Here is a 13,017-nt window from a genome sequence, read left to right on the forward strand (position 1 = left end):
TCAGAATACTTCAAATCGGGCATTCTTGTTTTGTTTCCCCAAAAACACCATATGCTCTCATACCTCTGTGCCTTTGCCCTCCACACAAAACCCTCCCCTCCTTTGCCTATCGATTAACCTTTATTCAACTCAAGCTTCAGAACCAGTTCACAAGTTCCTTTTCCCAAGAGCCTTCTCTGATCCTGCAAGCCACTTCCTGGCTCTGTGTTTCCGTGGTACTCTGTTCACACCGCTGTTATGGAACTGTCCCCAACCCCAGCAGAGGGCCTGCATGGTGTTCAGTGTTGCTGAATGCGTGCATGGATTCCTTTCCTTTGCTAGGGCAGAAACAGAGGCACTAGGGGCGCCTGGGTGGTTCAAGTGGTTAAGCGCCCAACTCCTGACTTTGGCTCATGTCATCATCTCAGGGTCCTGAGATCAAGCCCCATGCTGGGCTCCGTGCTCAGTGGGGAGCCTGCTTAAGATTCTTTCTCTCCTTCTCCCTCTGCCCCTCCACCCCCAAAAAAGAAAGAAAGAGAAGCCACTCAAAACTCTACCCACTTGTTTGTTGTTTCAGTCCACAAGCAGCAGCTGGTGAGTGAATCTAGTTCATTAAAGGGCCTGTTACAGAACAGGCAGACAAGACATGCAGGGCCAGCAGGTCACGCTCCACCTCTGCATTTATCCCGGCACCATAAGGCAAAACAGCACCCATGATGTTCCCCAGATGCTGAACAAGCCAGCGCCCCAATGTCCGGGGTGAAATATTCATAGGAGACGGACACAGCCAAATTCTTAGACCGTAACCAGAACGTAAGTAGGGATACCACTGTGATGCAGTGCAGACACAAAAGGAAAGAAACCATGGCCAAATCATCTTACCAGAAACACAGATATAACTTGATGTACAAAAGTTAGTCATGAGGAGATGCTAGAAAGCTCTGGGTCATGGTCATGTTCACCTGAGGTAAGCATTTAGAGTAGATCGTGGTAGCTCTGGTCTGGGTAACTGCTCATCCCTCCCAAACATGTGCTTCTAGAGGAGGCTGTCAGTGATGGGACTCATCACGCGTGCACCCCTGAGCACACACACACTCCTGACAAAGAAGGAGTGGCCCACGTCGGGCCACGTCTGGCCATCCTGACAGGGACACAGCAAGGGCAATGGAGTGTGAGAGTCCTTCTTTCTCTTACGTAACAAACCGGGAACGTGACCCCAGCGGGAGCAACGATGGTCCAACCGCCTGGAACTGGAGTAAGGAGTATGCGAGAGAAAGAAGCCGGCTCCCGGAGACCGAGCTACAGTCCCAGCGGCGCTCCAGTCTCTCTGTCCCCCCGGAACTGTAGTCACACAAGGCAAGAAATTTCTCTTCTTGCCTAAGTTAGCTCAAGCTGGGTTTCTGTCACTGGCAAAATAAACAAAAAACAAAAACCCTCCTGCCCACAGTATACTGGACCCCAAGCCCTTCCTCACTGTCACATTCCCCTTGCTTTCTTCGCCAAACAGCCCTTGCCTCCTTACAAAGATGTGTACACATTACAGAGGAATATAATCAGCTGTCAACAGCAGCCCAACATTATTCCAGAAGCACCATGGTTTACACAAATAAGTGAATTATGGAACCACCAAACAATGTCTGACACCACAGGGACAGGTAAATAAATTACTGCATCTCCACTTGATGTAATATTCTGCAGCCATTTCAAATGTTTACCAAGAATAAGTTATAATATTAAAAAATTACATTATAGGGGCACCTGGGTGGCTCAGTTGGTTAAGCGACTGCCTTCGGCTCAGGCCACGATCCCAGAGTCCTGGGATCGAGTCCCGCATCGGGCTCCCGGCTCGGCGGGGCGCCTGCTTCTCCCTCTGACCCTATCCCCTCTCATGCTGTTTCTCTCTCTCTCTCTCTCTCAAATAAATAAATAAATAAAATCTTTAAAAAAAAATTACATTATATATATATGTGTGTGTGTGTGTGTATATATATATATATATATATATATATGTACATGTGTGTCCCCAATCCAAATTCTACTGAATGAACCTTTTTCCAATGACAGTGGGGGGTGGAAGGGGATGAGCTATTTTAAATTAAGAGGAAGTTATCCAGCAGTAAGGGAGTAAGAACTGACTATGAAAACTGCACCTCTATCAAAGGACCATCTGGCCAGTCTTTTATCTCCTCCATACAGCACACTACTCAAACCTTATTCTTCTCACTCAAGTGTCACCTCCTCCTAGAAGGTTTCCCAACTACTCCATTCCACAAGGATCTTTTGCACTGACTCTATAGATTTTAAGCTGCTTTGTCATGTATAACATCTCCATTGCCCTTAGAAAAGATAAAACTTTCAGAGGTCACATCTTATACTTCCATCAACATCTAAACCAGGCACACTTGGTGTTCAATAACATATGGGAAACAGATATTGTAATAACATGCAGTAAACTGCTACACTCCAAGATCGCTGGTGGCAGCATAAATTGGGCCAGCCCTCTGGGCAAATAATTTGGCAACATGATTAACTAGTATAAAATATTTGTGCCATCTGACCTAGTAAACTCACTCAAATCCTAGGAACGTCAAGGGAAACTGCCTTTATGCCCAAAGATGTTATCGTGGCATCATTTAAACAACCAAGGTGTCCGAGAGAGCAGAAAGTTAAGTAAAGCATGTGAAATGTATTCAGTGAAGAGCATGCACCATTCAACATGATCATTCTGGAGGCCACACAACATGGAAAGATGCCCACAATAAAGTAAGGGGTCAAAGAACACTGAAAACCAGAAAGAGTTACTGTGTTAGGGCGGTGGAACGGTAGGTGATGTTTTAGTTTTCTAAATTTCCATTACCATTCCCTTGATGTTCATTAATATTTTTGTTAAAATATACAAACGTGTATTTCAATTCTCGCGTCAGTGTTAGGGTTAGGATTTCAAACAGCGGATCCTGACAGCCCTGCCCACAGCAGCCGCTGGGGAACTAAACCGTAGTACCCGGAGGCTCCCTTTGAGACTTCTGCTCTAATGACTCTGTCCACCTGAGGTCCTCTGCCTGCCCAGGACTTGTTTAAATGTAAGAGAAATTTTTTTTTTTTTTAAAGATTTATTTATTTATTTGAGAGAGAGAGAGAAAGAGAGAATGAGCAGGGGGAGGGGCAGACAGAGAGGGAGAGAGAAAACCCGCAAGCAGACTCCCTGCTGAGCACAGAGTCTGAAGCGGGGCTTGATCCCAGGACCCTGAGATCATGACCTGAGCCAAAATCAAGAGTTAGACGCTTGGAGCACCTGGGTGGCTTAGTTGGTTAAGGAACCAACTCTTGATTTTGGCTCTCTCCCTCTCCCTCTCCCCCTTCCCCCACTCACTCTAAGTAAATAAACAAACAAACAAATAAATAAAATCTTGTAAAAATAAAAAATGGAAAAATAAAGAGTTGGATACTTAACTAACTGAGCCACCCAGGTGCCCCTATAATAGAAATTTTTAAAGATAAACTATTTTTTGCCTACCAAATCCAGAGGGAATTTTTTAAATGCTAACATCCAATGCTGAATAAACAGTCTTTAAAAAAGGACCACTCTCATAAAGAAAAACCTGGTATAATCATTCTGGGAAACAATTTGAGTGTATCTATATAATAATGTTCAAAACATTCATACTCTTTGACCCAATAATTATGCCTCTATCAGGAAATAATCAATGGGAAAATATTTAGATACAAGGACATTTGCTATCGCATTTGTTGTAAGGCAAAAAAAAAGTGTAACAACCTAAATATTCTACCACAAGGGACTAAATAAACTGTAGCACATCCAAGTGATGAAATACTACGGTTGCACCAAAAAACAAACAAAAACATGTTTCTGAAGAACACTCATAACATGGCAACACACCAAAAAGAGAACACTGAATTAATAAAGCAAGATACAAAACCGCATTTCCAGCTTGATACCAATAATTGTGTGTGTGTGGGTGTGGGTGTGGGTGGGGGTGGGAGTGGGGGTGGGTGGGGGTGGCTGTGAGTGTGGGTGTGGGTGGGTGGGTGGGGGTGTGTGGGTGGGTGTGGGTGTGTGGGTGGGTGGGTATGGGTGGGTGTGGGTGTGTGGGTGGGTAGGGGTGTGGGTGGGTGTGGGTATGGGGGTGCGTGTGGGTGGGTGGGGGTGGGTGTGGGTGGGTGGGTGTGTGGGTGGGTGGGTGTGAGTGTGGGTGTGGGTATGGGTGGGTGTATGGGGGTGGGTGGGTGTGAGTGTGGGTGTGGGTGTAGGTGGGTGTGGGTGTGGGTGTAGGTGGGGGTGGGTGTATGGGTGGGTGTGGCTGTGGGTGGGTGTGGGGGTGGGGGGTGTGTGGGTGGGGGTGGGGGTGGGTGGGTGTGGGTGTGGGTGTGTGTGGGTATGGGGGTGGGGGTGGGTGGGTGGGTGTGTGTGTGGGTATGTGTGAGTGTGGGTGGGGGTGGGGTATGTGGGTGTATGTGGGTGTGGGTGGGTGGGTGTGGGTGGGTGTGGGTGTGGGTGGGTGTGAATGTGGGTGGGTGTGGGTGGGTGGGTGGGTGTGTGGGTGTGAGTGTGGGTGGGTGTGGGTGCGGGTGGGTGTGCGTGGGTGTGGGTGGGTGTGGGTGTGGGTCGGTGTGAATGTGGGTGTGGGTGGGGGTGTGGGTGGGTGAGGGTGTGGGGATGTGGGTGTGTGTGGGTGTTGGGTAGGTGTGGGTGGGTGTGAGTGTGGGTGTGAGTGGGCGTGTGGGGGTGTGTGGCAGGTGCGGGTGGGTGTGGGTGTTGGTGGGTGTTCGTGGGTGTGGGTGGGTGTGGGTGGGTGTGGGTGGGTGTGAATGTGGGTGGGTGTGGGTGCGGGTGGGGTGTGGGTGTGGGTGGGTATGGGTGGGTGTGGGTGTGTCGGTGGGTGGGGTGGGTAGGTGCGGGTGTGGGTGGGTGTGGGTGGGTGTGAATGTGGGTGGGTGTGGGTGCGGGTGGGTGTGTGGGTGGGGGTGGGGGTGGGTGGGGTGTGGGTGTGAGTGTGGGTGTGAGTGGGCGTGTGGGGGTATGTGGCAGGTGCGGGTGGGTGTGGGTGTTGGTGGGTGTGGGTGGGTGTGGGTGGGTGTGGGTGGGTGTGAATGTGGGTGGGTGTGGGTGTGGGTGGGTGTGTGGGTGGGGGTGGGTGGGGTGTGGGTGTGGGTGGGTGTGAATGTGGGTGGGTGTGGGTGTGGGTGGGTGTGGGTGTGTGGGTGGGTGCGGGTGTGGGTGGGTGGGGTGGGTAGGTACGGGTGCGGGTGGGTGTGTGGGTGGGTGTGCATGGGTGGGTGTGCATGGGTGTGTGGGTGGGTTTGGGCGGGTGGGGTGGGGGTGTGGGTGCATGTGTGGGTGTGTGCACGCACATGCGAGACAAAGAAATAATTTCAAGATGATGAGATGGTGAGTGAAATATTTTCTCCTTTCAGTTTTTCAGATTTTTCTAAGTCTCCCGCAGAGAAGGCCTCCCTAAAGCCAGAGGAGCCGTCAACAGCCCCCGCCCGCCACGCCACTGCTGCTCACGTGGATGGTGTGGTCGCGTCTGCTCTTCTGGCGGTGGGCTTCCTCCACATCCCTCTCCAGCCTCTCCCTCTCCTGCTGCAGGGCGCTCAGCTCCTGGGTCACCTTCTCAATGTTCCTACGCAGTCTGTGGTTCTCTGCACTCTTGTTGAGGTTTTCGGAGTTCAGCTGTGCTAAAAGGGCTGCCTTCTCTAAGAGAGCAGCCTCATAATCTTCGGACCCCTACAAGAGGAGGGAGGCAGGGGAGATGAGCTGATTTCTGTAGCACACTAAACAGACCAAGAAATCTGGGCTCCTTTTTCACCTTGGGGTGGGGGGAAGGGAGTTAAGGAACGAAAAGAGGAAGATTAACATAAACAACCTCCAGGACCCAAAGCACAAATAATACGAAGATTCTGAAATAACACAGAGTGATGATTATGTTACCATGTTGATGTTACGATGTTGATATTAAGAGGGGAAAAGGCTACAACTGTGTAAAAGAAGCTTTTTTCTTTTTTAAAAGACTTCAAGGAAAAGCAAAGAACGTCAGAAACTGTCTTCAGTTCGGTGGGTACATGGGTGATTTTCTTCCTTCACTTCTCTCAAATGTTCTAAGGTTACCGAGCATTTTACTTTTGTAATGGTTTAAAAAAGAAAAACTTCAACAAGTTATTTATAAAAGGTAGAACATGAAGAGCACCATCTGAGAAGCAGAGGCAGACTCAAGCATGGGCAATGCTCACGGAGGTTAGAGCAGCTCGGACCCAAAGTCATCTGGGGAAGCAGAAATGGTCAGCATGGCAGCCCCATGGCCACCGCGAGCGGCTGTAAACTCAGCAGAGTCCAAGGGTTAGTTCTGTCCAGAACATCCTTACTTCATTAACACACAGTTTAGTAGAAAAGAAAATACATATGTGATTATCAAGCATTTGAAAAAATACTGTAACTCACCAATAATCAAAAAGAGCAAATTAAAACAAGCTTTCATGTAGTAAGAAGGTTTTAATGAGAATATCCAGTGCTGTCAAACTTACTATGAAGCAACACAATTAATATTAACTTTTCAAGAGCTGACCAAGCATCCAGAAGCCAAGAAGTACACTGGCAGGAATGTAAATTAATGTAACTCTCCATGGACAGATTATATACACCAAGTGTGTGTGTACAGGATAGACGTGTTCACACTCATCCCAACGATTCGGCTCCCAGGATTCAATCTCAGGGGAAGAATCCAAAATACAGGGGGGTAAAGCCTTATGTACATAGTCATCCATCAGAGATTTACTCTAACAGGAAAAACTAAGAACCTAAACCAATAACATGCGAATATTCCAAGTCACAACATGATATGAAATAACAGAAGATTAAATTGTGAATGAGCTAAAAAGTAAAATCTATGCATAGGAGAAAGCTGAGAAAGCAAAACATCAAAATGTTAACAGCGTGGCTGGGTGATCTCCTGATACCCCTTTTTTTCCTTCTTTCTAGTCTCCCAAAAAGGAAATTTGTAACATATATATTACTTATAATCAGGAGAAAATAAACTTTTTTTTTTTACATCTGTTCTTTGGATTAGACAAAGGCTCATGATTAAAAACTCAATAGCAAGGGACCCGTGAGCTGTCAAGGCCACAACTCAGACTGTGGGGTAAGGGGACCTGCTCCAGCTTCTTGGCCTTTCCAGGAGATCCAGCTCCGCCACTAATGCTAGTTAAGTCCTAGCTGTTAGGAGAGGTGGGCTACGGCCATAGTTACTCCGGGAGAGGTGAGGCCCAGCCATCCCATGTTTCCCCATTGCTATTTAGGTCCTAGCAACAGGGACTGAGGGGGAACCCCATTCACATTTCAAAGTGGGGTTTATAGAAGCTTCTGTTTCACCTTCCTTTAAAATCAGAAAAATTTTTAAAGATTTTATTTATTTGATAGAAAGAGAGCACATGCAAGACAGAGAGAGAGCGCGCACACGAGAGAAAGAAAGTACATAAGCGGAGGAAGGGGCAGAGGGAGAAGGAGAAACACGCTCCCCGCTAAGCAGGGAGCCAGAGGACAGGGGGCTCGATCTCAGGACGCAGGGACCATGACCTGAGCTGAAGGCAGATCCTTAACCGACTGAGCCACCCAGGCGTCCCTAAATCACGAGGCCTAAAAATAGAAAAATATCTGGGGCATTGCTTATTTAAATAAACTCAAAAAACAAAAGAAGACGAACAATGATAGGAAAAACGCTCATCTTGAGCCATTTTCATACTTAACGTTTTATTAAGCGCTGATTACATACGAGGAGCTAAACCAGGCGCTTCTGCGCACATTCTGCATCTGTAGCCCCACTTCTCAGGCCAGCCCCACGCGGCACACACTACTGGCCTGCATGTGTAGCCCCACTTCTCAGGCCAGCCCCACGCGGCACACACTACTGGCCTGCATGTGTAGCCCCACTTCTCAGGCCAGCCCCACGCGGCACACACTACTGGCCTGCCTCTGTAGCCCCACTTCTCAGGCCAGCCCCACGCGGCACACACTACTGGCCCATCCAAGCCACCGAGGCCCAGACCTGTTCAGTGCCGAGCCTGTCATCAGACCGTAAGGGATTAAATGTTGGACTCTCTCCACAGCACTACACTGCCGCACCCATCCCAGGGACGATCCCAATTAACACCAATAAACCAGCAAGAATTAAAACAAGAAGACTGAATTCAAGGAGGGGAAGGCTAGAGACAGGAACACCAATTAGGAGCCTGTTAAACACAGGCCAGCCATGGTGACGATTAAAATAATAGTTATCATAAAGTGATGAACGTTCTGCGGGTTACCGCGCAAATAACGATCACAGAGCCTCGTTTAAAAAGTTCAAATTCATACTCACACCATAAAGATACTTTCCATGTTCAATTTTCCTTAAATGGCCCTCTGAGACCCTTCGGAAAGGTTTGTACCTTTTTCTGCACAACACCCTGATTTCTGAATTCCTGTCGTCAGAGGGGGGTTTACAAACAGGCGGCAAACGTTTGGCACGATTAGACCTAGACGGAAACAAGGCCAAACATCGCATGAGCCAAATCACTGTTCCCCACAGTGCAGAAACATGATGAGTCTAATAGAGAGAGAGTCACAGAGCCCAGGGTTCGAAGCCCAGTTCTAGCTATGTGACTTGGGAGGAGTTAACTTTTCTGCAGCTCAGCTTCCTCATCTGTGAAATCTCTATCTCATGGGGCTGTCGTGAAGATGAAACATGATACCGGAAGTCCCGTGTCCGGGAGTGCAGGACCAATAAATCTAGTTGCCCTTCTCCGGCACATGCATGATCTTCCATTCCCAATCAAGGGACACTATGGAGAGTTTCCTCAAACTAAAAGCTATTTGCACAACACCATTAACAGAGAATTTGAAAAACCAACCAAAGTAACTACTATATTTTTATGCCTGAACATGATACTACCCAACTTAAGAATGAGTTAACAACATTTACTGAGTTACTACCTGTGCCCAGGTACACCGTGTCGTGTAATCCTTGTAAGGATACTGTGACCTAAGTGCGATTATCCGGACTTTACAATGGGTAAGCAGGCTGGGAGAGCTCTAACATCTTGCCCACAGCTACAACAGCAGTGAAGAGCAGAGTCAAGATTCAAATACATGTCCCACCCATGTTCTCCCCAGTAAAAATAATATGGTACATACATACAGTACGGCTGTTTACAAAGATTGTTTAAGGGGCGCCTGGGTGGCTCAGTCAGTTAAGTGTCTGCCTTTGGCTCAGGTCATGGTCCCGGGGTCCTGGGATCAAGTCCCACATCGGGCTCCCTGCTCAGCGGGGAGTCTGCTTCTCCCTCTCCCACTGCCTGCCGCTCTGCCTACTTGTGCTCTATCTCTGTCAAATAAATAAATAAAATCTTAAAAAAAAGATTGTTTAAAAAGCATAGGGATAAACACACATACATACACACACACACACACACACACACACAAATGAGTGCGTGTCAAACTGCGGAAATCTGAGTAAGAACCATGGATTGCACCAAGACCGATGTCCTGGTTGTGATATTGTTATTAAAGTTAGGGAAGGTGTCACCTTTGGGAGAACCAGGTAAAGAGTATACAGAAATCTACTGCATGTGAATCTATAATTATTTCAAAATGAAAATTTTAAAAAAGGAGTACGTAGATCTATATATACTGTCATGATAAGAATATTAGATGAAAAAAAGATTATAGAACAAAATAGGCATTATGATCCTTTCTACTTTTTCAAATATGTATGTATAAATATGCATCGAAAGAGTCAAGGTGTTAATAGTGCACATCTTTAGACATGAGTTTATTGGTGACATCTATCAAACTCTTTCCACTGTTTTAAGTATTTTATAAATTCCTACAATGTGCAATTTACTTTTACAGCTGAGCAGGGAGGGGAGGAGAAAAAATGTACAAGTATGCCCCACTTTTCAAAAGTTCGCATGACGCCACTTCACTCTTACAAAAGACCTACAATAGCACCTGTTTTCGCTAAGCAAAAGAAATCAGGAGAGGATTTGCACTTTTATGAAAGAAGGCACCCAGGTATACTCACAGATACACAGAGCAATTCCGTGGTTGCCAGAGGAGAGGGGGTGGAGAGATGGGCAAAAGAGAAGAATGGGATTTAAAAAAGGTACAAACTTCCAGTTATAAAACAGGTCACAAGGATGTAATGAACAGCAAAGAGAATACAGTTAATAATACTGTAACAACTACATGTGGTGACAGGTGGTAGCTAGATTTACTGTGATCACTTCGTTATACATATAAACGTTGAATCACTGTTTTACACCTGAAACAAATATAATATTGTATGTCAACTACGCTTCAGTAAAAAAAAATTTTTTTAAGTGGAAAGGCCATTCCGCGTTGGTTTTGCAGTGGGCCGTTATAGAGGCAGCAAGCACCCAGAGCAGAGAGGGTGACCCCACTGAGCTCCTTCCCCGGGAACTACACTGAGCATCTCAACCACCATACCTCTGAACTGCGGTGTCTTGTGAGCATCTGTGCTTTATCTTGATGTATTTTTTTGTATCTCTTAGCAAGGTGATATGTCCTAAAGTGTCAGAAAAGCCTAAAAAAAGAGAGGTGGTTTTTTGGGTCTGAGAACGCTCAAAAATTTTTCCATGCAAATTAATGGTAATTGCTTCTTTGCTTTATGGCGTTTTGGCTGGTGAAGATTTCATACGAAAGCTCTACTTTTGGATAGCGGGGGAAACCTGTATTTCCAATTTGAAAATATATACTTTTTAATGGGTCTGGAGGTAGCTCCAGGCACCCCACGCTGCAACCTTCACAGAGGCACACCTGGGACTAGAACTCCCATCTCCGCACTGTGACAACCACTCCACGAAGGTGAGGACCGCGGCTGTTGTCTCGATGTCAGGCTTAACACCAACCCTGTGAATTCTGGGTACTCTAGTCAAGCTGCAATTAGTTCAAATCATGTGACATTCCCAAAAGGTCCCACTATGTGAAAGAAAAGGCATCTTCAAGGGCCTGTGCAACATTCAAATGTAGAAAAACAGCCAATATAGGCACACTGTGTGCATTTACACACACACACACACACACACACACACACACACACAATCAAAACGGCGGCAAGGACACAGATTTTGGAGCCAGACTTGAGGTCAAGTCCCGACAACCTGCTAAACCAGTAAACATGCTACCTCCATGGGTAAGGATTAAAGGAGCACTCTCAGAACAGCCAAGCAGGCAGGCAGAACCTAAGGACTTTCGAAAGCTCATGACCTCTGTATCTTGCAAGACAAGAAACCCAGCCAACACTGTTAAGTGACAAGACCTCAAAAATCATTCTGAAAGTCTTTCAGCTACGACGGATGGTTAGGAAATTAATAAATGTTATGTGATAAATCTGGGTAGCATTTAAATGTTCAAGGCCCAACACTAACAAGCAAAATACCAACGACTATAGGGATGTCCGCCTGGTCTCTATGCTTGCCAACTGCCAACGTTTTTTTTCCTCAAGCAGTAGGAAATATCAATGGTTTTCCTAAGAATTCAGCTTTTAAGATGTGTTATTTTCAAAGCAAGGGGGGAAAAAAAACACCTCAGTGTAATCCCAGCTCCACTTCACCAACCAAATGGTGGGGGAGGCAAATCTGAGATTCCAAAGGCAGAGACTTGCCTATGCTTCTACTGCACCATGATTTAAACCAAATTACTTCAATTATTCTTACTGTGAACCAGGGCTCTGCAAAAGATAAGACGTGGGACATGAATCTTAGGAATCAAGCAGTCTTAAATCAGATTTAACTTCTAACTTCTACTTTATAACCAAAAATACCATGGGGGGAAGGTGGCAGGGAGAGCTTTAAGCAGTATGGGGCTTATTCAGACGATGGAACCTTATTGGCTGATTATTAGTAATAGGGATACACTGTATAGAGAAACTAGAAACATGGCAAGAAAACATCAAAAAAATTAAAAACACAAAACTAAAATTAACCAGAAAGGTGGAACATCAAGGCGGAGACCAGCAGGAGTCCTTGGAGTACAAGGCTGAGGGGGATAAAGGAGAAAGGGCAGGTCAAATCCTCAAAGTGTGGAAGTGACACGTGGTGGCAGGGAGCAGGTGGACTAAAGGAACCGGCGGGGGGGTGGGGGTGGGGGTGGCAGGTAAAAGCACAGGCCTGGGGGTGAGACAGGCTCTGGTTCTCTCACTTACCACTTTTATGACCCTATGCAAGTTACCGGACTCTGTGAACCTGGATATTAACAGTGCCTCCTCCATGATCTGCTGTCCAGATCCCCCGAGCTAACCCAGACAGCACTGAGCACAGCGCTTGGCACACAGTATGTGTTCAATAAATACCAGCTGTTATATCAGCACCGGGTTCCTCTCAGCTGCCAGGCCTTGCCCTCCCCAGGAGTCAGGACCGAGGGCCACTTCAAGCCAAGCGAACGCTTACCTGGAATTTCTGTGTCTGTGCTCTCGCGGGGGCCTCTGTGACTTCTGCAAAGGCAGCACTGAGCTCTTCGATCTCAGAGTTAAGGTCTTCCACCTGGGTCAAAGTAAGAACAGCAGCCAAGTGTGCAACGGGTCTCCCCTCCCGGTGCACACTCAAGTGCTCTTCCTGCTGGACGGCGCGGCCTTCTGACCAAGGGCTTCGTAGTCAGGGAAGGCGTGAAGTCAGAGAAGTGGGACTCCTACCCTGGCCATTCACTAGCTGAGCGACTTCAGGCAAGGTACTTAATCTCTTTGAGCCCCAATTCCCGCAACCAGAACACGAGGAGACCACTACTCACCCAACTCCAGCAACGCTAGGGCTGAGTGAAGTGATGGGTACTGGTGCTAAAATCAGGCCTGGCTGAGACGAAGCGTTACATTATTGCTGCCCATAGAGAGGGGCCTGGCCACTCCCAGAATCTCTCATCTCTGGTGACCTTCTCCTGTACCCCAGTCAGCGGTGACGCCCATGGCCACACGCTGGACTTGGCCAGCACCCACAATGGCCCCTCCACCGGCGCCACTCTACATGGAAGGTCTC

At 47.2% G+C, this 13,017-nt stretch overlaps 1 protein-coding gene across 7 annotated transcripts in view; it reads right to left on the reverse strand.

Moving 5' to 3' along the window:
* CDK5RAP2 (CDK5 regulatory subunit associated protein 2) overlaps positions 1-13,017 on the reverse strand; it is a 170,169-nt gene that overhangs the window by 104,588 nt on the left and 52,564 nt on the right. For 6 of the 7 annotated variants that reach the window (XM_036107749.2, XM_036107748.2, XM_078061696.1 and 3 more), the window contains 2 exons: positions 12,439-12,531; positions 5,507-5,725 (listed from right to left, as the gene is read on the reverse strand). In XM_036107749.2, the coding sequence (XP_035963642.2) occupies positions 5,507-5,725; positions 12,439-12,531 (312 nt within the window). The remainder of the gene's footprint in view (positions 1-5,506; positions 5,726-12,438; positions 12,532-13,017) is intronic. The other variant, XM_078061697.1, reaches the window with a different exon arrangement.

Source organism: Halichoerus grypus, chromosome 14 (assembly GCF_964656455.1).
Source record: "Halichoerus grypus chromosome 14, mHalGry1.hap1.1, whole genome shotgun sequence".
NCBI classification, from domain to species: domain Eukaryota; kingdom Metazoa; phylum Chordata; class Mammalia; order Carnivora; family Phocidae; genus Halichoerus; species Halichoerus grypus.